The 26,386-nt window shown below is 39.3% G+C and overlaps 1 protein-coding gene across 3 annotated transcripts in view; it reads right to left on the reverse strand.

Moving 5' to 3' along the window:
- The window catches only part of KIF4A (kinesin family member 4A), a 93,488-nt gene that overhangs the window by 42,317 nt on the left and 24,785 nt on the right, over positions 1-26,386 (reverse strand). For all 3 annotated transcript variants that reach the window (XM_074208354.1, XM_074208355.1, XM_074208352.1), the window contains 8 exons: positions 21,154-21,270; positions 20,418-20,593; positions 18,760-18,821; positions 6,521-6,653; positions 4,569-4,627; positions 4,379-4,484; positions 2,047-2,103; positions 900-1,085 (listed from right to left, as the gene is read on the reverse strand). In XM_074208354.1, coding sequence (XP_074064455.1) covers positions 900-1,085; positions 2,047-2,103; positions 4,379-4,484; positions 4,569-4,627; positions 6,521-6,653; positions 18,760-18,821; positions 20,418-20,593; positions 21,154-21,270 — 896 coding nt within the window. The remainder of the gene's footprint in view (positions 1-899; positions 1,086-2,046; positions 2,104-4,378; positions 4,485-4,568; positions 4,628-6,520; positions 6,654-18,759; positions 18,822-20,417; positions 20,594-21,153; positions 21,271-26,386) is intronic.

Here is a 26,386-nt window from a genome sequence, read left to right on the forward strand (position 1 = left end):
ATGCTTAGAAGGTCAAAGCACATTCATCTCAATCTCAGTTGCTATTGCAAGCAAAGTGGTTGTCATGGAGGGGGCAGGGAGGGACAGACACAATCATTTGGGGCAAAACATATTTTAACTTCAATTTGGTAGGTCCTGACTGACTGAATTAGAACATGGCTGGAAAGAACAGAGGAAGAAGGCCCTATAGATGTCTGGACAAATTCATAGGTACGTCAGACAAGAGTGGTTGAACAGAAAAGAATTGGGTAAGGGGTAGAGGCCAATCTTTGTAGAAACCTAATAGCCAGAGCCTTGCTTTTAAAGAAGTACCACAGTGACTCAGAAACAAATACTATGAAAAATAATTTAGTCACTAGTGAAAGTCTTGTGAGCCCAATCACTCAAAAGAACATTCTTTTTTTTACTTTATACTATAGTTCGATGTAACACAAAAACAGCAGGCCTCTAAGATCAAGACCTTAGTTTCATCATTAGAACATGATTTTCTCTGAAAGCAAGGAAAGTTTGTAGTCAAACTGAATTTCTTTGTATATTGGACAGAAGCAGACTCTCTGAAGAATGAAACAAATGATATGGATCCTATCCTATAGTATTTTAAAAGTTTAACCCTAGCTTTGTTGGGTCAAGTACCCATAATCTTCAGCAGATTAGTCCATTTAAGGAAAGAGAGATGACAGGCAGCTAGGTTGTACAGTGGTTAGAGCACCAGTCCTGGAGTCAGGAGGACCTGAGTTCAAATTCAGCCTCAGATTCACAGTAATTACCTAGCTGTGTGACCTTGGGCAAATCACTTAACCCCATTGCCTTAAATAAACAAAACAAACAAAAATGTAAAAGAGAAAAAAAAAGAATGACAGACGTATCTTAATTCTAGCCCCATCGCTGGCAGAATTTACCTGGTACTGGAACTGAATGGGCTGCAGATGACTCTCATTCTGAGTCATTTTCTTGGCCAGTGCTTCTTTCAGAGTAAGGGCTTTATTCAACTCTATCAGCTCCTTGGACATCTGAGCCTGGCGCAGAGCATGCTGGGTGGTAAAACCAGCAGAGGACCTACTGGTATTGGGGCTGATGTCCACCTCCTACAAGAGAACAGAAGAATGACTGGCAAGAGAGACAGGCATTTGTTTGGGACCCTCTCTGTCCTGTTACCTGGTTAATTCTCTCAGCCATCCCCTGGTTATTTGCAGCTGTTCCTTCCATCCTGTAACTGTGACTACTCTTACAATATGCACTCCAACGTCGGCAAACTTTATCCTAAGCCATTCATCTCACTGCAATCACAAGCACTATAATTTCAATAGTTTTTCTAACTGATGACCCTAGAACTGATCTTTTTTTCTCATCAACTGTTGTCTGGGAAACTTGCATCTTGGTTGCTCCTGTTGCCTCTGATCTAAAAACTGTCTTACTCATTTTCTCTTCTATCCTTCACAAAAGAAGCCCTCAAAAAGCCCCATAGAGGTGGGGTCTTGGGAGCTGTGAAAATGGAGGCAGATGGCAATAGTGACTATCAGCTCTTACCAAGCAGCTGTTTCTGTACCCTCCAACCCCCAGTCCAGTCTTAAAAAAGTACTTCTAGAGGTTCTTCCAAAAAGCACCTAAACCACTAGCCTGATTTCTTAACTGGCTCTGGTGTCCATCCTGCTTTGTTCTTTGGACCCCCTACCACGTAGTCACCTACCTTTACCTTATTCGGCTCTCTCACCACAGAAGAGGCTCGTCTCATAACAAATCTCTTTGGTCCTTTTGTTTCATCTCCAACCCCCTTCTTGTGCTCACATACAATTTGTTCATTTCCCTCCCCTTCATTTTCACTCTGGGCATTTTGTGAAACATAAAGGATGCTACCACTCAAGATATCAGGAAAGTTTATGGCACCCACACAGCAGTGGTATTCCCCAGCCTTTACTAGATCCACAATTCCAGAGACAAAGCTTTCCCGAATGCCAGAGAACTCTTAATGGTGGCAAGAAGGAGCACTGAAGAGCGACTAAGTCACAGGAAGCTTGTAACTATACACAAAAGGGGCAGGTTACTCACAGCTTCTGGCTCTGTAGGAGCATCAGCAACTGATATCACACTCGAAGTGGGTTCAACCTGTGAAACAATGCTACAGTTTAGAAAAAGGCTTGGTGATTACGTCACCAGATGTTTTTATACAGCCATTTAATGTTTAAAACAAATCTCTATTTGGAAACTCTTTTAATGGATTGTCAAGCACCATTCTGAAGTTGTCTACACCCCAATCCCTAAGGCTACTTCACATTAGCCACCATCTTTTTGTGACTTCTGTAAAAACTGACCAGATGGCCAGGGCTGCGTCCTCTTCTGCCAGAAAAGATCCCATTAGCTTGGGGTGGGGCACTGTCTTGGGCAACTGGGCCTTTCCTGTTTTACCAGGTCCTTTAGCAGTTGGCTTCAAAGTCAAAAGGGCTTAGGTTCTCGTTGAACCTGGGTCCCCTTGTTGCTATGTAACACTGAGCAAGGTGCTTAACTCCCTAAGACCACAAGAGAAGGCTCCCACCTGCACTGGCATGTCAATACAGTAACAGTTAACATTTCCATAGTGCTCCTAGTGCCAGACACTGTGTCAGGGACTTGACAATGATCTACTTTGATCCTCATGCCAACCCTGGGAGGTAGGTTCTTATAATTGCCATTTTTTAGTTGAGGAAAATAGATTTGAACTTCAGTCTCCTTGAACCCAGTCCCAGAGCTCTATCCACTATTGTGCATTGAAACTTGAACTGAACAGGGACATTTGCCCTCCAGAGAACATTTACAATTGCCCAAGTCAGCTAGCACCATGGAAAGGGGGGCTGTACCTGGAGTCGGGAAGACCCCAGTTTGAAATCTACTTCCAACATTAGTATGGAGGAATCTGAGCTGGGTCACAATACAAGAGTAGAGTGAAGAGCCTCAGATAAGGAAATGTGTTTCATATAAGACAGGGTTCCTAACACCTTTCAGTCACAGATTCCCAGTTTAATAGGAAAAGGAAGACATTCTACCATTTGCCATGCACATTATACCCAGATGGCCTTTTGAAACTTTTTTCCTTCGGTTTTTGCAAGGCAATGGACTTAAGTGACTTGCCCAAGGTCACAAAGCTAGTAATTATCAAGTGTCTGAGGCTAGAATTGAAGTCAGGTCTGGTGCTTTATCCACTGACCCACTTAGCTGCCCCTGAAACGTTTCTTAATGGAATTCAGTTTTGATTGAGAATCACTATAGATGAATTGATACAAGAGCAAACTTTCAAATAATAATTAGTGTTTCTATAATGCTTGAAAGTTTGCAAAGTACTTTCCACATATTATCTTATTTGATCTTTACAACAAACCCTGCAAAGTAGATACTATATTAACCCATTTTACAGATGAGGAAATGGAGGCTGAGAGGTACAGTGACTTTTCCAGAGTCATACAGACAATAAAGGGATGCATTAATTTTTCATTAAGAAAGCTTCCTTTAGTACATAGACATTCGTTTCTTGTATTTTTGAGTTGGAAACCTCTAATCGAAGTGATTTGAAATCCACGGATACCCACAGCTTTTTCAGTTTACTGAAATCTTTGGCATCTACCAGCTGAGTACTTCCCATCTTTTACTAGAAGCTTTTCCTAAGTCCTCTTAATCCTAATGCCTTCCTTCTGTGAATTATTCTTACTTTGTGACTCCCTGAGGGAGGCAGAGCTCCTCAGAGGCGCCAGTCACCACTTGCCCCTTCCTCTGGGAAAACATCTAAGTTATCACTTGGTTGGGCTGTCAGATCCTCCATGAGGGAAGCTTATCTTGCTTCACAAATACGTCCTCATCTTTCTTGCATCTTACCAAATGACATAGCACTCAGGCCCTGGCTAGAAGGCCGAACAACATTCTTTCTGGTAGTTGTGACAGACGAGAATGACATACTGTCTCACAATAGCTTCTCAAATCAGCCATCTTAACAGCTCAGCTTAGCAGAATATTAGTCTCTAACCCCTTCTTTAGGAATTCTTTTACAGATCTGAAACTGTAACTCAACATTAACAGGAAAACAGGGGGGGGCATTTTTAACAGAGGCAGAGATGGGGTTATCCATGCTCATATTTTGCTCTGTAACAATGCTGTCTTTCAGTTAGGCCTCATTATTTCGCTTCAGGTTATATGTGGGAAAAGACTTTTGACAAAGTAGTCTTCTCTAAGAAGGCAGTCAAGCAAACTAGACTGGCAAGGAGCCATGTCAATAATTCAGGGGGTTAAGGAAAATATGATGACAAAATCAAGTGTCACAGTAAATCTGATGTGGTTTCAGTGAGGAGCCCAGTTTTAGAAAGTCTCATGGGGAGAAAAATGGTCCCTGTATTAATGCCATCTTTACTTGGCTTACCGAGAACTCAATTATCAAATGTTGCAAGTTATGAATTATCTCCAAATTTTCTTTTAACTCTTGATCCTCCAGACACTCTATCAGTTTTTGTAGATCAAGCTTGCATCTGAAATTTCAAGTGTAAGAATTAGAGAAGAGGCTATTAAGGTGGTATCAATCCCTAATTCTGCACATCTGACCAGTAACTTACGCTGCATGTTGCTTGAGCTCTTCTAGCTTGGCATTCAGCTTGTCATTCACTTGTTCTGTCTGTAACAAAGACACACAGGCACACAAGACCATCAGAAACCTAATCCAATTAAGTTCATCTATGGCTAGGAAGAAAAAAAATGGATGGAGAGGATGCTTCTTCCAGTGCAATCCGGATGACTTCAGAGGTTTTAATTATTAAGAGAGAAGTTCACTGTTAAATTCAGCAATGGAAACTGGCCACCCTATTGTCACCATAGTCACCACTGACTATTTCAAAGACTACACTTGAGGAGATGGGTATCAGACTGGCTCCAGAAACTCATCCTTTCTCTCCACAAAGAAGTTTCAGATCATGTGTGAAGGCCATGATTCCTGGCATGCCCCTCCCTGTTGTTTAACTCAACAGATGCCAGAGCTACAGGGTTAGCTTCAGAATTTTACATTAAGATTAATATTAGTGTCCCTCTGGCAGGGATAAGATGTGAAAAGAAAAAGGTGAAGAACAAGAGAAGTGATAGTGGATGGTGGAGAAGATGAGGCAGGAAGTAGGGCACAAAGGGGCCTGGGTTGATGAAGGAACTTTTTTCAGTTCTAGTTCAATTCCTGATCTAATATGCATGTCCAGAGTGTATTAAAGCTCTCTTCTGGATTGGTGGTATACAGTTTTGTTCCTGTGCCAACGAGTACTTGCCAAGTTTAAGCAGATCACCCACTAACAGGTTTACCAAGTCTAGCAGCAGCTTTAATGACTTTATGAAGGTTCCACAGGTAACCAGTCATACACCTATGCACATCTCAAACAGCTATATTACCTCAAAGCATCAACTATAGAACCATCATTAAAAAATCTAGGTAAAGGTGCAGAACATCATTTGCTACTCTTACCACAGGCAAGAGTTTGGAATGGAAAGAACTATTTATCTGACATACCTCTCAACAGATTACTGAGAGTCAGATGTGATTGTGATAAGAATGATAATCAAAGGGCAGTCTCATTTAGCATCTTTACTCTAGGGCTCAGTCACTTGTATAGGGAGAAGCTAAATTTTCATGGATAGCCCTGTGCTCAGCCAACAATGAGTAATAAGTTTGGTCCTCTTTATTTGTTTTGTTTTTTTGTTTTTTAGATTTTTGCAAGGCAAACAGGGTTAAGTGGCTTGCCCAAGGCCACACAGCTAGGTAATTATTAAGTGTCTGAGACCAGATTTGAACCCAGGTACTTCTGACTCCAAGGCCGGTGCTTTATCCACTACGCCACCTAGCCGTCCCTTGGTCCTCTTTAAATAAAGGTTTGGAAGTAGTCTTCCCTTCCTTGTTGGAAAACACATTGTAATATAGGTGTATGCGTGTCATAAATGTAGACTGAGTGGAAATTTGTTAGTTTCTTCTTTTTTTTGCAAGGCAATGGGATTAAGTAACTTGCCCAAGATCACACAGCTAGGTAATCAAAGGTCTGAGGCCAAATTTGAACTCAGGTCTTCCTGAATACAGGGCTGGTGCTCTATCCACTACCACCACCTAGCTGCCCCAATTTGTTAGTTTCAAGCAAAAGCTTGCCCATGAAAAACTGAATTTATATACCCAGTCTCATATTTGGATGGAGAGAACCGAGTCTGGACACTGGGATTATGGTGGCAAAAGAGTGACCAAGGTTCCTTCCTTCCAAAATGCTCTGTAATGCATCTTTCCTTGTGAAATGGGATGGAATATGAAAATGGATATAGAAAAACATGTTTTCTTTATAGCCAAACACCCTAGAAAGACACTAAATGGGTTAAGTCTATACTTTGTAACACTATTACAAACCTACATGTTTTGCACCAAAGGGGTTTTTCTAAAGGATTTTATAACTCAAACCCATCCCTTTCCATATAAGCTTTGCAAATCAGAACCAGGAATCAGTAAGAAAAGTAAAGTTGGGCAATATCCAGACCGTTCTTTTAGTCTCACCAAAATGATTCTCTCCAACATCTGGGCTGTCTGACCAGCTGCCTCACTTAGTCCACGGATTAGCTTTTCATTCTCCTCACTCAGAGACTGATTCTTTTCCATCAGGGACTGTAGATTCTCTGATGGCTCCACACTAGAATAGAAACCAAGTCATGAGAAAAATACCTGATAAGTTTTACGCTAGAGGTGGCCAAAAAGAAATTTCATGGGCTATTTCTTAGGGAGTAAAAGTACCCCAAGTTACCCTGCCTTATCTTTCACATGGTTCTGCATATATGATTACATCCAATTTAGTCTAATCACACACAGGCAGGAGTTTGGAATGAAAAGAACTATTTATCTGACATACCTCTCAACAGATTACTGAGGAGTCAGGTGTGATTGTAATAAGAATGACAATCAATGGTTGCTCTCATTAGCACCTTTGCTATAGAACTCAGTCACTTGTATATCAGAAGGGAGAAGTTAAATTTCCATTCATAGCCCTGTGCTCAGACAGTATGTAGGAGTGATATCATTATTACTTTACACAATACTATAGGGGAAAAAAAGGACAAAAGTCAATCCATTCAGACTTGCTGGAATCTAATACCAAGGCTTTTTTACTAATAGACTTCAAAAAGAGAAATTGATGAGTGAGTTAATGATAACCAGTGGCCAAGAACATGTTACAACCCATCATTAATCAGAACATTCCCTTACAAAAAAGATGGAGAGGGGATGAAGAAGAGAGAGTTCTCTCCCTTTTACTTCTGAAATACAGATTTCATGGCCTCCTGTTTACTAGTCTTATCTACTTTAACCACCCACTTCCTATTGCCTTCAGGGTAAAGAGGCAGTATAATTCTTTATTTCTAATAGTAGTAGAGGGGTAAGGGTGGTAGGTTATAGATATACCTGTAGAGCATATAGGTCATTTCTTGCCTGTTCTAGACAAATGGAATAGAATCTTTCAAAGGATATGAATAGGAAGTCTCAAAAGAAGAAAGGAAAGCTATCAACAACCAGATGAAAAATACTCCAAATAATAATAGGAAAAATGAAAACTGAAATAGCATGAGGTTTGCCCATCAGAATGGCAAAGATCAAAAAAGAGGAAAATGATTGTTGGAGGGGCTATAGAAGGGCAGGTACACTAATGCACTGATGGTGGGTCTATGAATTGGTATAGCCATTCTGGAATGCAATTTGGATCTAGGCCTCAAAAGTCACTAAACTGTGTATAACTTTTGACCTAGCTCAACCACTTACTAGGCACATACTTCTCAAAGATCAAGACAGAGGGAATAGAACCATATGTACAAAAATATTTATTGTAGCACTTTTTGTTGTAGCAAAATACTGGAAATAAGGCAGGTACCCATCAATTGAGGAATGAAACAAATATTATGGTATATGGACATAATGAAATATTATTGTGCTTTAAGAAAACATTAAAGAGACATATTTTTAAGAGACATATTCAAAGAAACCAAGGAAGACTTACTTGAATTGACAGACCAAAGTGAGTAAAACCAAGAAAATAATACATACAATGATTATAATATTGTTTAAAACAATTTTTTCAAAGAACACATATTTATTTTCTCTGCTTTTCACTTTGCCTTCCCAACTAGAAAACAAACAATAACAATAAAAACAACAAAGGATTTCATTCTACATCTTGAGTCCATTATCTCACTAAATGATCACTCTATTGTAAATGTAAATAATTTTGAAAAACTCAACAATTGGGGCAGCTAGGTGGCGCAGTGGATAAAGCACTGGCTAGAGTCAGGAGGACCTGAGTTCAAATCTGTTTTCAGATACTTAATAATTCCCTAGCTGTGAGACCTTGGGCAAGTCACTTAACTCCATTGCCTTAAATAAATAAAATTTTAAAAAAAGAAAAACTCAACAATTCTGATTGATACAATAACAAATGACAACTCTAGGAGACTGATGATAAAACATGCTTCCTACCTCTTTGTAGAGATGATGGACTAAAGGTGCCAAATGCAATATATATTTTAAACATAACCCATATGTACATTTGATTTTGATTATACTTTGATTATATTTATTTGTTACAAGATTATATTTGTTATGATTATACTTATTTGTTACAAGAAATAGTAGAGAGTTTGGGGGCATGGTGATAATAACCAAATAAAACAAAAGAAAAAAATTTAGCATCAGTGAAACATTTAAAAATCCAAAGAGAGAGAAGATTCAGACAAACAGGGCAGGATGCACACTTATGCTAATCAGGGAGGTGATGTCATGACAAGCACATGAATTGGATTGGGGGGGGGGGCTGTGCTAAGTCACCAGTCTCACTTTGTCCTCCCAAGTCATCTGGGTCCAGTGGCCAGATAGGAATCAGGACAAATGGAGATGGCCCTGGATGTGAGGCAATCAGGGTTAAGGGACTTGCCTAAGGCCACATAACTAGAAAGTGTCAAGTGCCAGAGGCCGGATTCAAACTCACATCCTCCTGACTCCAGAGCCAGTACTCTATCCACTGTGCCACCTGTCTTATTGTCAAATTTAATACATATTTTTTAAATCCCCAAATTATATGTAATGGAGATTCATACACACATACATCCCCCCCCACTCCTCCTTTTCAGTTTTTATATATAAAATGTTCATGTTTGTTGATGCCTATCAATACTGTAATTTTTTAAAAATGAAGTGCACCAATAGTGAAACACATAGGTATTTCAGTTAGTTATGAAATATTCCCAAGGGATTTTAGAAAGACCAAAAGAACTGCAATTTGATCCAAAGACTTCAGGAAATGGAATAATCTTTAAGACAAATAAGGGTTACTATAGAGAGGATGGTAACCAGCTGCTGCCCTTCATCTCCAACCCTTCATCTCCAAAAAGGACAGAATAGGGTTTCAGAGAAAAACTGGATGAGTTCTTAACCAGTTCAAAAGACTCCATGAACTCAGAATGTCTCTGAGTCCTTAGCTTGCTCTTAGGCAAAAACTGAAAGGTGGATCTCATCAAAATTAACACTAGGTTCTCAAATTACATGAAGGAACATTTGCTGGTTAGGCATTTATGAAGGATCATAGTTGAAAATGATCCATTATTCTAGAGTATTCATTCTTAACCTGGGGGCTTGTGAATGTTTTTGCCTTCCATAACTGTATTTTGATATAATTGGCTTTCTTTGTAACCACCCCACAATTCATATACATCTAAAAACATTATTGTGAAAAGAGGTCCAAAGCTTTTTTCACCAGAGTGCCAAAGGTGGTCATGAAACAAATAAGGTGAAAAGGAAGTTGATGTTTTTCCCTTTGTTGCTAGTTAAGCAATTCTAAAATAGAATTATATCAGTATTTTATCTTTCAAAATTGACTAAAAAAGGAGGAATTAGGAAATCCAAATCATTGGGTCATTTTCCAACTGAAGTTTTTAAAAAAATTTTATTTATTTAAGGCAATGGGGTTATGTGACTTGCCCAAGGTCACACAGTTAGGCAATTATTAAATGTCTGAGGCTGGATTTGAACTCAGGTTCTCCTGACTCCAGGGATGGTGCTCTATATACTGCACCACCTAGCTGACCTTTTCCAACTAAAATTTGCAAAGTTGGAGGTAATTCGGTCATTTTAGAATCATAGAGAATATGAAAGTTGTGTGGGATTTTAGAGAGTATCTAATCCAATTTTCTCATTTTATGGACATGGAAATCCAGGCCTATAAAATGATTAGCCCAGCATAACCCAGCTAGTAAGTGGTCAAGATTCAAATCCAGGCCTTTTGCCCAAGGCCAGTGTTCTTTTCCCTACATCACACTGCCTCTTTAGCTTGAGAGAAATTTCTCAAACACTTAAATGATATAAGAAAACAGATACTATGGGAATATAGAAACTATAGAATACAAAAGTCCTCAAAACAGAAAGGGGAAAAAATTGGTAATAAAGAATTTGGGATGTTAAATAAACAGATCTATGACTATGACCTGGAGCAGCCATATAAAAGGCTGGGAGGGCAGACTAGAATCAACAAGGAGGTGTGGGGCTATGATTTATCAATGGTCATTTGGCAAAACTGGGGCAATGTGAAACAAAGATACCTTCACTCATATTCTATTCAATTGCCTATGCTAGGAATTACAGTGAAGTGAACATTTGCAAATATCATCTAAGTCTAATACAAAAGTTTTACAGTCCCTTCTCTAAGAGCAAAAGATGGATAAAAGAAGAAATAAAAACAGAAAAAAGCTTTCTAGAATGTGAATGGGCAAGGAATTCCTGGGATGATAGAGAAGTGAAAAGCCCTCTCTCCTCAATATTGTCTTCAAACAAATCAATCAACAACAAAAAGAAAAACTACTACAACCTTTCAAAAGTAAAATAAGAAATTGAGTATGACTAAAATCTATGGACATAATGATGAAAGAGTTTATAAATAGTTATGCAAAAGAAAAACAAAGTAACTCACTCAATTGAAAAATGAAAAAAGGGGAGGGGTGGAGCTAAGATGGCAGATACCTTCTCATTTATTATGGCAGTTAGAAGGAGCATATATAGACAAGGAACAGGAGGGAGTTGAGTTTGAAGATATAATATATTAAAAAGATGGAGTTAATGGGGGAGAAAGGAGTGTACTGGAAGAAAGGGAAAGGAAAGGTAGAATGGCGTAAGTTATTTCACATCAAAGAGGCAAGAAAAAGCTTTTGCAGTAGAGTGGAAGAGAGGGAAGGTGAGGAGGAGTTAGTGAGCCTTACTCTCTCTCATCAGAAGTGGCTCAGAGAAGGAATAACATACACACTCAATTGAGTATAGAAATCTATCTCAGCTTAGAAGAAAATAGGAGAGGAAAGGGACAGAAGGTGACAAGGGGAAGAGGGGTGTAGGTGATAGAAGAGAGGGAAGATCATGGGAGAGTGTAGTCAGCTACAACACACTTTTGAGGAGGGACAAGATGAAAAGAAAGAGAATAGAATAAATGGGGACAGAATACGATGGAAGGAAATACAGTTAGCAAATAGTAATTGTGGGAAAAATATTGAAGCAAATTCTTGGATGGACTTATGATAAAATACTATTCATCCCAAAGACAGAGTTCATGGTGTCTGAAGCATACTTTTTTCCCTCACTTTATTTTTCGAAATTTCTCTTTCTTTGTGGGGGGTGGGGTTATGTTTACTTTTACATGATTATTATAGCAATGTTTTTCATGGCTACAGATTTTTAACTTACACAAGTAACTTGCTTTCTCAATGGGGGGAACGGGGTGGGAGGAAGGATTGGAACTCAAGGTTTTAGAAATATTTGTTGAAACTTGCTTTTACATGTAGCTGAGGGAAAAATTTTTTTTTTTAAATAAATGAATGGGAGGGACGGCTAGGTGGCGAAGTGGATAGAGCACCAACCCTGGAGTCAGGAGTGCCTAAGTTCAAATCAGGCCTCAGACATTTAATAATTAGGATAGAGCACTGGCTGTGGAGTCAGAAGTACCTGAGTTCAAATCCAGCCTCAGACACTTAATAATTACCTAGCTGTGTGGCCTTGGGCAAGCCACTTAACCCCAATTGCCTTGCAAAAAAAAAAAAAAAAAAAAAAAGAATGAATGAATAAATAAATAAATAATCTCCCTGGTTTCTAATGAGAAAAAAAAAAACCCAAAAGATTAATTACTGGAAGATAGAAAAATAGGTAGAAAAAGGTAGAAAAAATAAATGTAGAAAATAAACCCAATCGGGCTGAGCCAAGATGGCAACAAGAGCGGATCGTGTCTTTAGGCGCTCTCTCATAAATCTTCGAAACTAAGTACTCTAAATTTTCGAGAGACAGAACCCACAGAGGGACCCAGTGAGGCAGTTCTCTTACTCAAGGTAACCTGGAAAAAAGCAGAAAGGCTCTGCTCCCCGGGGTTGGAGGGGTGGCCCGCCAGAGGGGTGGCCCGCCAGAGTGAAAGAACTTTGGGAGCCACCACTCACAGTAGCGGGGGAATATCCTGACCTACTCCCCGGGGAGCACCAGGCACAAATTGAGGGAACAGTGGGGGACCTCTGCCAGAATGAGCACGTGAAGTCCAGCCCTCAGGGCACACAAAGAGCAGCCTGGCCACAGCAGCCCAGATCCAGGAACAGAAGCAGGAGCCGGTAAGCAGGAGTCCCCAGGGCATGAGCCCATTGAACCTAGGGAGGGGAGTAAAGAGAGAGACTGCAGAACTCTGCCCCTGGAACAGGACCCTGGGGCTCTGACCACATTCAGATCCTGATTGCAGTCTAGGCCTCCCCACAGAACAGCAAGGCCACCCCCCCACCTCAGCCCCGTGGCAGAGGGGGCGCATATGGTCATTCACAGACCAGGAGGGAGGACAGAGCCTCACACACTGAGACCCTTGTGGGAGTGTCCCAAAAGCTCAGGAAGCACCCCCAAAACAGGCTTAGACTGGGAAAATGAGCAAGCAGAGGAAAAAGAGGAACACCATTGAGAAATATTTTGCATATGAGCCCAAGAAGGATCAAAACACTCAGTCTGAAGATGAGGAAACACAAGCTCCTGCATCTAAAGACTCCAAGAAAAACAGAAATTGGGCTCAGGCTATGACAGAGCTCAAAAAAGACTTTGAAAATCAATGAGGGAGTTAGAAGAAAAACTGGGAAAAGAAATGAGAGAGATGCAGGAAAACCATGAAAATGAAGTCAGCAGCCTAGTCAAAGAAATCCAAAAAAATGCTGAAGAAAATAGCATGCTAAAAACCAGCTTAGGTCAAATGGATAAAACAGTTCAAAAAGTTATTGAGAAGAATGCTTTAAAAAGCAAAATTGGCCAGATGGAAAAAGAGATAAGAAAACTGAGGAAAACAAATCCTTCTGACAAAGAATAGAACTCAGGGAGATAGATGAATTTATGAGAAACCAGGACTCAATACTTCAAAACCAAAAAAATGAAAAATTAGAAGAAAATGTGAAACATCTCATTGAAAAAAAAACAACTGATATGGAAAACAGATTTAGGAAAGATAATTTAAAAATTATTGGAATACCTGAAAGTCATGATCAGGAAAAGAGCCTTGACATCATTTTCAAAGAATCACTACAGGAAAATTGCCTTGATATCCTAGAAGCAGAGAGCAAAATAGAAATGGAGAGAATCCACCAATCCCCCCGAGAAAGAGATCCCAAAAAACCAACCCCTAGGAATATTATAGTCAAGTTCCAGAACTCCCAAGTCGAAGAGAAAATATTACAAGCAGCCAGAAGGACACAATTCAAATATCGTGGAGCTCCACTCAGGATCACACAGGACTTAGCAGCAACTACATTAAAAGCTCTTAGGGCTTGGAATATAATACACCGGAAGGCAAAAGAGCTTAGAATGCAACCAAGAATCAACTACCCAGCAAGGCTGAATGTCCTCTTCCAGGGAAAAAGATGGACTTTCAATGAACCAGGGGAATTTCAAATGTTCCTGTTGGAATGGCCAAAGCTGAACAGAAGGTTTGATTTTCAAATACAGGACTCAGGTGAAGCATAGAGATTGGAGGCGAAGGGGAAAATATGAGGGACTTAATGATGATGAACTGTATGTATTCCTGTATAGAAAAATGACACTGATAATACTCATATGAACCTTCTCAGTTAACAGAGCAGGTATAGGGAGCTTTTATAGTTGAAGCACAGGAGAAAGCTAAATTTGAAGATAAAATATGGTGTAAAAATGGAGTCAATAGAAAAAAGGGAAATGTAATGGGAGAAAGAAAAAGGAGAGGGGGAATAGTCCAAGATATTTCATATAATAAGATTTTTCTTTATTACAATGAACTATTACAATGATATGGAAGGGGGGAAGGCAAGGGGGAATGAGGGAATCTTTGCTCTCATCAGAGGTGACTAGGAGAGGAAACAGCATATATACACAATGGGGTATAGGAATCTGGAGTAAGAAGGGGGGGGACAGGGGGAAGGGGGGGATGTGAGTGATGGAGGAGAGGATGGACCATGGGGGGAGAGTGGTCAGATATAACACATTTTCTTTTTTACTTCTTGCAAGGGGCTGGGATTGGATGACTTGTCTGGGACCATAGGGCCAGGTGGATGCTGGGCCTAAGGGATAGTAAGGGGACTCGGACCTCTTGGCCCCAGGGCCAGGGATCTGTTTGCTGCACCACTAAGCTACCCTACAGCAGAGTCAGAGTGAAAGGAGAGAGAAAATATAGTAGTGGATGGTAGTGGAGATGGTAGTGGAGAAATACGAAAGGAGGGAGTTGCGATCAGCAATGGCAACGGTGGAAAAATATGGAAGTAACTTTTGCAATGGACTTATCATAAAGAATATGATCCACCCACAACAGAGTTGTTGGTGTTGGAACAAAGACTGAAGCACATTTTTTATTATTATTATTTTTTTGGGGGGTGCACGGCAAATGGGGCTGGGTGGCCTGCCTGGGGCTGCATAGCAGGGTGATCGTTGGGTGTTTGAGGCCGGATTGGGATCTGGGTACCCTGGCTCAAGGGCCAATGCTCTGTCTGGCACCCAGTCACCCCTACTATTATTAGTATTTTATTTTATTTTGGGTTTTTTTTTCTTTTTTTGGTTTTTGCAGGGCAGTGAGGTTGGGGTGGCTTGCATGTCACACAGCTGGGTGATTATTGAGGGTACGGGGCCGGATATGGGCTCGGGTGCTCCTGGCTCCAGGGCTGGTGCTCCATCCATTGTGCCACCTGGCCATACCTACAATTAACTATTATTTTTTTAATTTTAATTTTTTTCTCTCCCCTTTACTATCACTCAAGCGAGTCTATATTTTTTTTGGGAGGGGATATTTTGTTTACTCTTAAAGAAGAATATTTTAAATAAAATTTTAAATAAAAAACATTATTTGTACAAAATGAGAATAAATAAAAAAAAGAAAAGAGACCCAAGAAATTCTACAATGGGAAAAAAATTTGAATGCAAGACAAACAGAAGTCATAATGGACTGATGAAATAGAATAAGCCGGAAAAAAAATGAGAAAAAATACTGGGTCTCATAAAAACAGTGAAGAAAATCAAGCAAACATTTATCATGCTCGCAACATGTGCCACATACCAGGCCCTGTGCACCAGGCAATGGGGACTCAAAGAAATGCAAAAGCACTTCCTGCACTAAGGGAAATCACATTCTAATGAAAGTAGAAAAGAGGTTGACTTTAAGGGAATCAGGAATCACATAAAAAAACTTTCAAGATGGAAAAGTAGGGAGATTTTTAAATGCTGCTGAAAGGAATGAACCCTAAATTCAATTAAATCAGACATAGAGTCAAAGTTCATTCTTTTTTTTAAAGCTTTTGCAAGTCAAATAGGGTTAAGTGGCTTGCCCAAGGTGACACAGCTAGGTAATTATTAAGTGTCTGGGACCAGATTTGAACTCAGGTACTCCTGACTCTAGGGCTGATGCTCCATCCACTGTGCCACCTAGCCATCCCTAGAGTCAAAGTTCAAATGATTTGACAAGTAGGTAAAAAGAAAAAGATCTCTTATTAAAAAACCCATCCATTTGAATTGCACAAGATCCTTCTAGAAAAATGAGAAATGAGAGAAGCAGATGGAATAGGATATGCTGAAAGTTTAGAAGACCCAAATCAATTTCCCAGAAAACCAAATATTCTTTTCTAAAATAAAAGACTGTCACTTAAAAATTCATAGGTATGAAGATTTGATGATAACCAGAGGCAACCTTAAGGCAGTTTTTGATATATAAAAAAAGAAAAGATGGAAATAAATCAGATAAGTATTAAAAAAAAATCAGTAGATTTCATATTTGGGTGATCAACTAGTTGCTACCCCAATGTAATCATCATAGGAAGAAAACAAAGGAATATCACTATGAAAAGTACTACTTTCAAATATAAATACCAAATAATACAGGAGTTACATGTAAAATCGAGAACAGTAAGGCAACTGGGTTAAGTGACTTGACCAAGGTCACACAGTTAGGTAATTATTAAGTGTCTGAGGCCACATTTGAATTCAGGTCCTCCTGTCTCCAGGGTCAGTGCTCTATCTACTGTGCCACCTAGCCACTCCTTGAATGGAGTTCTAAAGAAATTTCATTCAATAGCTATATGAGGAAAACTCAGTGGGTAAAGTAAGGAATACACCCCCCCTTCTTTCTCCCACTCCCCCCCAAATATATAAGGAACTCTCTCAAAAATTAAATGATCATAGCCAGAATTCAGCTTCTAAGAAGAGGCATTTATATGGCAATTGAAGAAAGAAAGCACCAGAATCATTACCTCATTTGAATCTCACAAGCCTATTCAGTATATATTTCAGGCACTATCCATTTTAGAGATAAAGAAAATGTGGCTCACAGAAGTCACTGGTCTCTGGTCACGGCTACACAAAAGTTAGAGGCAGAATTTGAACTGAGAGCTTTCTAGTTCCAAATCCCAGACATCCAACAATTATCACCATTAGATTGGAGCTCCTTGTTGATAAGACTGTTTTTGCCTTTCTTTATAGATAGTTTGCACTTAACTAATGTTGGTTGAATTGACACTGCTTCTCATACTATAAAGCAATAGCTATGAAAATTATCTTGTACTGAAGAGGGGGGTTAAAGGGAAATAGATCAATGGAATAGATTCATAGTCCTGTAATGAAGAGACTTGCCTAAAACTGACTTTTCTAAATCTAAGATCTTAAAAATCCTGAAGAAAGAATTTGTTATTCAATAAAAATTTCTGGGAAAATAGGAGAGCAGTAGGGTGAAAAGGCATTTAGAGCCCATCTCAACCTAATCCATTTGCAAGTTCCCTCCACTGATGTAGACTGAAGCCCATCTGGACTGCCCCATCCTATGAACTTCACATCTTCCCTGAAGTCTATCATAGGGATCCACTCAACATTTCTCCATCATGAGGGGACCAGAGAACTCTGGCTCTCCACCTGTCTTCCATAATCCTGTGATCAGACTATCATCTTTCCCCATCATCACATACTACAAATTGATGTTATCTGACTATAACCGAGTCCTTGGTATAGCAAAACAACCCTTTTACTCCTGCCGAAGTGACCCCCTATCTCACACAAAAGTTATTCTGAACTCTGTTTCTTCTCTTCTCAAGCCTTTCACACCTTGTTTGACTAAGAAAATGGAGGTCATACACTGAGATCCAACTTCTTCCTTTGTCCCCATTTCAGAGGTCCCCATCATTGTCCCTCATCTTTTCCTCCTTTCCTGCAGTCTTTGACAACCCACCTACACGAGGCCTTGATCTCATTCTCTCCTGTCTTCTCCCTCAATTCCTTTCTTTTTTCCCCTTAAAAATGGTATCAAGGTTGAGTTTTTATGTACAATAAGTGTATTTTAGACATCTGAGTTTTTGAATGCATTAAAAACTTGCTATATCTCAACAAGTGATTAAATACTCACAAAACAAATGCAAAAACAAAATAAATACTAAATGTCAAAAGTTTTTTAGAACAAGGATAAGCCCTGTAAAATCTATATGTAAACTTCTGTATAGTGGGTTTCAAATGTTTGATTAAAACTAAGTTTTCAGATCCTGTTCCTCCCATAGGCTAAAGCTACATAGAAATTTGGAGGTGTGTTGGAATCTGAAATGCCCAGTTTAGACTGTATAGACCTATGTAAACCAAGGTCATATTAAATTATAACTAAAGTAAATGCATAGCTGCCCTTCTTCCATTAGAAAGGTGTGGAATGCTGTATTTACAGTCAAATACAGTTGATTTTACCTAACTTTTTTTTTAAGAGTTTTCAGGGCAATGGGGTTAAGTGGCTTGCCCAAGGCCACACGGCTAGGTAATTTTTAAGTGTCTGAGGTCGGATTTGAACCCAGGTACTCCTGACTCCAAGGCCAGTGCTCTATCCAGTGTGCCTCTTAGCCACCCAGTTTTACTTAACTTAAAAAATTTTGTACATGATAAGGTTCACTGGATTGCTCAGGATAGAGGGTATTTTTGGAAATAAAAGAATTCTAAAAGCCAAAAAAAGGAAATCAAAACTTTAAAAAACTGGGAGTTCAGGGATTTGACCAAAGCAAAGTCCTGATTTGTGTCACTTTTTCCCATGTAACAACCTGTTTGAATATAGGTGGGGCCACCCAGTCCAAATGAAAGGAAGAAAATTAGAAAGACAAATTGCCAAATGCTCAAGAACCAACAAATGAGGATTGTTGTACTGGGACTGAGTGATGTTGGGAGCCCCCAGCCCCTCCAGACTGGATACAATTAGGAATAGAGAATACACACTTTAACTAGTCTATGACTCTTACTTGATAGACACAGGCAAGGTTCCTCCATGAGCTTGTAACAGCAAGATTTGCAACTGCTGTACCTGAGAGAATCAAAAAAAGCAATAATCTAATCAATCAAAAGCTATTTATCCCTTGGAAGTTAGATTAATTACTATTATGAGCATTTTAATTTCACCAATGCCTATTAATGCTAAAGGAAGGAAACAACAGTATACATGCTTATGAGATAACTAGAGGAAGAAAAGTGGATCCCACTATCACTGCTTTTAGGATGCATTGCCACCACTGACCAAAGCAAGAACTTCCAATGTACTTATTGACCATCCAATGCTCAGCATTATGCTAGGCAGTGTATGAGAGAGAGAGAGAGAGAGAGAGAGAGAGAGAGAGAGAGAGAGAATGAGAATAGAATACAAGCTTAAGATAGCTCAGGAGACATGACTCAAGAGCAAACACGTTAAGACAGTAGGGAATCAAGTACTAAATAGGAAGTCTTCCCAGAGGCTGATGATGAGCAGGGTCTCCACAAATAGGTAGGATTTAGAGAAGTTAAGAGAAGGAAGCAATGATGGGAATGTACAATATACATCGGTGGGACAGTGAAATCTCTGGTCTAACAAAAGCTCAGTGTGTACGTTGGGGAAACAGTGAAACATGAGGTTGGATAGAAACAAGGTTATATTATGGAGGGGTTCAACAATCTGGAAGGAGAATTTAGACTTGATGTGGTTGGAAATATGAATGACTGGAGGTTTTGAAGTATAAGAATGAAGAGAAGACTCATCAGTCTTTTAGGAAGACTGATCTGGCAGCAGAAGAGAGAATGGAACAGAGTAAGAGAGTTAGAAGAAAAGACTCGATCCAGCCTCTGCCTGGAGGGAGACTGTTTTTCCTTCATTTAAAAAAAATTATTTATTTAAGGCAACGGGGTTAAGTGACTTGCCCAAGGTCACACAGCCAGACAAGTGTCTGAGGTTGGATTTGAACTCAGGTCTTCCTGACTCCAGGTCCAGTGCTCTATCCACTGTGCCAGGAGACTGTTTTTATTCAGAAACATAGGGATTGGTAGATGACTTAGGAGAGTCAGAAGGTAGAGAAAAGGACAGGCACAAGACATTTCAAAGGAAAAAAAATGGCTGCAATTTGGCTTTGGAGAAAGAAGAAAGAGAAAGTCTCGAACAATGGTGATTCAACTAAGGAAGTTGGGAGGAAGAGCTAATGAGTTTGCTTATAAATGTTTCCTCCACTAAAATTAGAGAGTTAAATGATATAACCTCCCAAGTTCTAACATTTTAAGTCTATGATTACTTAATAAATAGATACTTGGTAGGAGCCAAATGATTATATATCCAACTACATAAGCTATTGCATGTTTCAAAAAATAATCTCTATTTCACTCTAGACTACTTCTATAGTTCCCTGAGATTTTGGCTGAAGAAATTTTTAGGGCACAGTAAAAAGAAGAAATCCAGTAGGGGTCCATTAATGCTTTGGAACTGGTCAGATCATCTTAGAAAGAACCACCAACCCTAGTAATATCTTCTACAAAAAAGATTAAAAATGTTATTATGTCCCAGCACTAATTCAGTATCTTTAAACCCATGATAATGATCAATTAAGAAAATAATCCAAATTCAGTAATGCCACTGACTTCCATCAGATTTTGTCTCTAGTACCTGTTGCTTCAGATGATTAAGTTCAGCTGTCTGCGGATCAATGTTGACAATGGGTTTATTCTTGATTTTTCTTGCCCTGTCAGCGTAGCGCAGAGTATTCACTGTTTCTTCTAGATTGGAGTCTGCAGGACTCACACAGGCAATCATGAGAGTATGGCTATTACCGCCTAGTGAATCTGAAAGAGAACAGTTCTCTGGAGTTGAAACCAAGCAAGGAATATGCAGGGAAAGTTAACATCTTACACGATGAATTCAAATACGGAGACTGTAAGACATCATCTAGGCCTAAAGTGGAGATGTGGAGCACAGTTCAGTTACTTTACTTGTCTCCTAATTTTCCTAGAGAAAGGGCTTCTTGCTGTTCTATAGCAGTCACTAAGGCCTAGTTTAATCATATTAGGGTCACTGCTGTCATTAGACATTCTCAGGACACTCCCTCTTGGTGAATTTTAACCCAGTAATAAATCCTCCCTGAACACCAACAGTCTAACAGATAACTATGAGAATTCCTTTTCGTCATAAGACTATTAAGTACTATCGGGGATTCTGTAGCCACCAAGTTAGCTTTCTATTGCCTTGAAAGCAGCTGACTGCCATTCTTATCACCTTTTACCTGGTCACAGACCCATATCTCGTCACAAATCAATGTTTGAATTTGATCAGTTCCCAGTTTCTCCCATTCCCAAATCGTTATCCTAAGAATCCATTACTCTTATTAGAGGCTAGGTGGGTTTACCTTGAAGTAGGCGGGTTAACTTGGAATCTCTGTAGGGGATAAAGCCACCCTTTTTGTCATCTCCAAGGGCACTAATCACATTTCCCAGGCACAGGAGACCTCTGTTAATATTAATACCTAAGAGTAAGGAAAGAGAGAAATCTAAGTTATATAGATTTATCTAGCAATAGAATTCTCTTTCCTAAAATGGGAAAAAAAATAGAGTATCGAGAAACACTAGAAATTCAAGGTTCTCAAGGAAAACACTCAAAGCATTAGTCCAGTGGAGTTCAAAGAGGTTAATGAGGTGTTTAGGTTATTCATTAGTACACCACCTAGTCAAATTTGTCACCAGAATTTAACCTTACAGTTTAATCCATCTCTTGGCTATCCTCTCTAGTCTGTCCTATGCAGATGAATCTTCTTAATGTAGCCTTTTAATCATATCACTTCATCATTCAAAAACCTTTACTAGCTCTCCATTGCTTAACAAATAAAGAAAAAAATGTATATACCTGTCTTTTAAGACCCTCTCCAATCTGACAGTCCTCAAAGCTTGTCTTTGGATGTTCCATGTACCCAGGATATCTTATAACAGTGATGTCAAACTCAAAGAGAAATAAGATCACTAAACCATATATAGGAATACCTGCAAATCTCATATTGACTCAGAAAACCACAAATGAACATTCTCTATGTTTTAAAGTACTCTTTCCGCCCCCATCATACTTCACTTATTTTCCATCTCTCCCTATCTCCTGGCTCCCTCTTACTGACTATAAACATGCCTATGTCTCCCCAATCTTCATTTGATCCTTCCATTCCCACTAAGTATGATACTCTATCTCTTCTATATCTTGCTAAACTCCCTACAATTGCTACCTTCACTTCCTCTCCTTACCCCTTCTTCTTTAACCCTTGACAATCCAGCCTCCAACCTCATCATTCCATCCAAACTCTCTCTCCAAAGTTACCAGTGACTTTTTAGTTGTCAAATCCAAAGGTCTTTTCTTCATTCTCATTCTCCTTGACCTCTCTGGGGCCTCTGATCCTCTTTTTTTTTTTAGGTTTTTGCAAGGCAAATGGGGTTAAGTGGCTTGCCCAAGGCCACACAGCTAGGTCATTATGAAGTGTCTGAGGCAGGATTTGAACCCAGGTACTCCTGACTCCAGGGCCGGTGCTTTATCCACTACGCCACCGAGCTGCCCCGATCCTCTTTTCTTTCTAGATTTTCAGGACACTCCTCCTTCTCTGACCTCTCTTTTTCAGTCTCCTCTGTTGAATCTTCCTCTATATCATGCCTTCTAACTGCACATATCCTCCAAGGCTCTGTCCTCTTCTCTTCTCCTTCTATATTACTTTACTTGGTGATCACATCAGTTCCTATGGATTTAATAATCATTTCTATGCTGATGATTCTCAAATCTACCTATTCTGCCCCAATCTCTAATCTTGATTCAGTAAACATCTTAAACTTATTATGTCTAAAACAGAACTCATTATATTTTCCTCTAAAACAGAAGCCAACATCATCTTCCCCATGCCTCAGGCTCCCAACCTAGGAGTCATCCTGGACTCCTCATTACACTTCACCCTCAATGATGATGATGTTTGTTCTTTGTTCCCAAAGAAGACCATGACATCAGGGAGGTGTTGCCATGACAAATATATGAATTGGATTTGAGTGAGGAGATGCTAAGTTATCAGTCTCACTTTCTCCTTTGGAGTCATCTGGGTACAGTGATCAAATATGAAACAGGATAACTCGAAATGGCCTTGGATGCAAGGTAATTGAGGTTAAGTGGCTTGCCCAAGTCACACAGCTAGGAAGTGTCAAGTGTCTGAGGTCAGAATTGAACTTAGGTCCTCTTGACTTTAAGGGAACCTGTTGATTTCACTTTTGTAATATCTCTTGTATGCCTCCTTCTCTCCTCTGTGACTGCCCCCTCACTTTAGCCATCTATTATTCTTGTTCCATTTGCTGCTAAATGAGGGAGGTGCTGTAGCTTATCCATCTCCTCTTTAACTCTCTACCAATCTGAGCTTCATCAGTTTCTTTCAACTGAAGATGGCTCTCAAAATATCACTAATTCCTGGTCTCAGACACTTGATAATTACCTAGCTGTGTGGTCTTGGGCAAGCCACTTAACCCCATTTGCCTTGCAAAAACCTAAAAAAAAAAAAAGAAAGAAAATATCACTAATTCCAAAACCTTTCCTCCTTGATTTGTCAGGTAGGCTTCCTTGAATTGCACAACACCTGACATTTACCAGGAAGCAAATCGAGGAAGGACCTAAAACTGTCTAATCTCATCCCTTCCTCAATGAGCTCTCCAACTCTGCCTAGACATACTTCTTAACATAGTCCTATCCCAATAATCCTGAATGATGTACAAACCCCCATTTCCCATCCTCAATTCATTCTCTCAAGCCTTATCTACCTCAACCCTCCTTCTTCAACGTCCAATTTCAAATCCAAATGCTCATTCCACCATGCCCTCTTGAATGCCTACTTCATAATTTAAAATTTCCCTTTTTATCTTAAACTTTTTTCTGTATTCTAGCCCACAATCAGACATGAGTCCTGAGTGATAACAATGCTTCTCAGAAACCCCTTTCCAAGACTGGCTACCTTCATAGCTAGTCCTCCAAAATCATGGGTTATTATGGAAGAGTTAGAATATTCCTAGTTCCAAATTACCACTTTCAGACCATCCCCTAATTGCCTACACAAATCAACTTCTCTTCCTTTTAGGTATATGCTATCCAAATTTATTACAAAATCCAAACCCATATTGTTATCTATAGCTTCCCAGGACTTCCTGTCCTAATTCTAAGAGACTTCATCATACATATCAACAATCTCCTCAAATAAACTAATCTAAGATCCTCAATTCATTTCTCAATCAATTCCCATGATCTACTTTTCTAGCCCAGTTCAGGTTGTCATCACTTATCTCCTGTATGGACTACTGAAATAGCCTTTTGGTCTTCCTGTCATAAGTCTCTCCCCACTCCAATTCAATCAAACTGCCAAAGTGCCTTTTCTAAATTGCAGGTCTGATTCATCTCTCACCCGTAAAAAATTCTAATGGCTATTACCTCCAGGATCAAACAGAAACTCCTCTGTTTGGCATTTAAAGGTTTCAGAACTTGGTCCTTTTCTATCTTTCCATGATCCAGTGAGCCTGGTATTTTTTGCTGTTCCTCAAACACAACACTATCTCCCACCTCCAAGCCTTTGCTCTTCCCTGGCTTCCTTCAAACCCCAGATCAAACTCCTTTCTGCAGGTCTTTTCTGGCCTCTCCAGTTATTAATGTCTTTTCTGATTACCTTCTACCTACTCTGAATATCTTGTATGAACTGAGCTATTTCGATATTGTGTCCATCATTAGAATGCATGCTCTGTAAGAGCAGGTACTGTGGGGAGTTGCATCCTCGATAATTGGCACAGAGTCCAACAGAGAGTATTTAGTAAATATATATCGACTGACTAACCTTGCTGAAACGAGGTCCTGCTGATCGCCATATCCTTCCTGGAATGTTTTTCCTCTCTTGGCTTCTATGGCACTACATTCATATGATTTTCTTCCCTTACACCAAATGACTACTTCATTCTCTAACTCTTGGGGGTTTCTCAAAGGCTATCTTCTTGTCTTTCTTCCAATTCTCGCTTTGTTTCTAAATGCTCATCATTCCTAAATCTAGACCTACAGCCCTGCAGAAGACAGTTTTAGTTGGCTGCCCCAACCCCTTGGCTCCAAAGTCATCCTTTCCCTTTTATTGAACTCTGCTTCCCTCTCACCAAGAGAATCATCCCCTTCCAATTTTCCTTTGTCAGTGGCATCATCACTTTCCTAGCTAGTTAAGGTTAGACTTATCTGTGACTAGCATTCCTTCTATCTAGTAAGTCGAGTTCCATTGATTCTTCTTTCCAAATGTATCAATTCCTTCCTTCCCAATACTTCTACTATGCTAAGAGAGGCCCTTAGTGCCTCATGCCTAAATTATAGCAACCTTCAAATTAGTCTCTCTGTTCCCATCTCTCCCTGCCACCCCCCTCCCCCCAGCTTATGAATCCTTCCTAGTCAGTGCTGTCAAACTAATGTTTCTTTAAATCACTTTTAGGCCATTCCTCTGCTTACATTAAACCTACAAGGACTCCTGATTTTCTGCTGCATCAAGTCCAAATTCCTCTAAGCATCTTTGAAAGTTCCCTATGATGTGACACCAGATTATGCCACTTCTCATTACTTTCACCTGTACTCATGTTCCAGTGGGTCAGTCTCTACACTGTTCTTCGAGAACACTATTAATTTCCTTCTCATTATCTTGGCTCACGGCTTTCCCATTATCTATCCAAATTCATTTCTATTATGTATCTGACAGTTTTCACTTCCATCATTAATTCTTCTTCAATTACTTCAACTTTTATTTACATTAATATTTCTCTTTTCTGAACTCCCATAGCTACATCTTATAACTGAATTAAGATAATAGGTTTAATTTTTAAAAGACATATACTAGAAGTTAATTCTCAAATTGGTAGTTTCATCTTTAGAAAAAATAAAAACTTATTGTTTACAATATCCTTAAACCAACTAGTACTCAAGGAAAATTTATCCAATATTGGCACTCAAGAAATTATTGTTATTTGATTATTTCAGGCTGAGATAGCAAGCACATTGTCAGGAAAAAGAAGACTCTTTTCTGATCCCACATTCTGAGGCAATCATAAGATTTCATGCAATTTTGTCAGCTATAGTAAAGATAGAGAACTTATTTCCCACTGAGGTCCAGGGGTTTTGGATTATTTTTTTGAGAAATAAAAATTGTTGACTCTAAATGCTTCCTAAAAGAGGTCACATACCATTTTATTCAATTAAGTATAGGTAATAAAAATATATTCTGGTTCTATATTATGATCAGTTAATATAATTTTGTTGAAGTGAAGCTAAGGAAGATAATTGGAGATGGGAAAGCAGCAATGGCAAATATACAATTCAATGAGATGCTGCAGCCAAAACAAGCCAACATTTGTTGCCTATCATTAAAAATACTGCAAATAAAATAGAAAATGTTATTCTACCCTTATATAAAACCATGGTACAAATCTGTACCCAGAATACCATATGGATAACAATTAAGTAGCCACCAGGGCAACTGTGGCAGATCTTGCAATAGGACCACTTCACTTGTTGTCAGTTACTTGCCCCTCCCATCCATCCTCCAGTCAGCCACCAGTGATTTTCCA

Source organism: Macrotis lagotis, chromosome X (assembly GCF_037893015.1).
Source record: "Macrotis lagotis isolate mMagLag1 chromosome X, bilby.v1.9.chrom.fasta, whole genome shotgun sequence".
Taxonomy (NCBI): domain Eukaryota; kingdom Metazoa; phylum Chordata; class Mammalia; order Peramelemorphia; family Peramelidae; genus Macrotis; species Macrotis lagotis.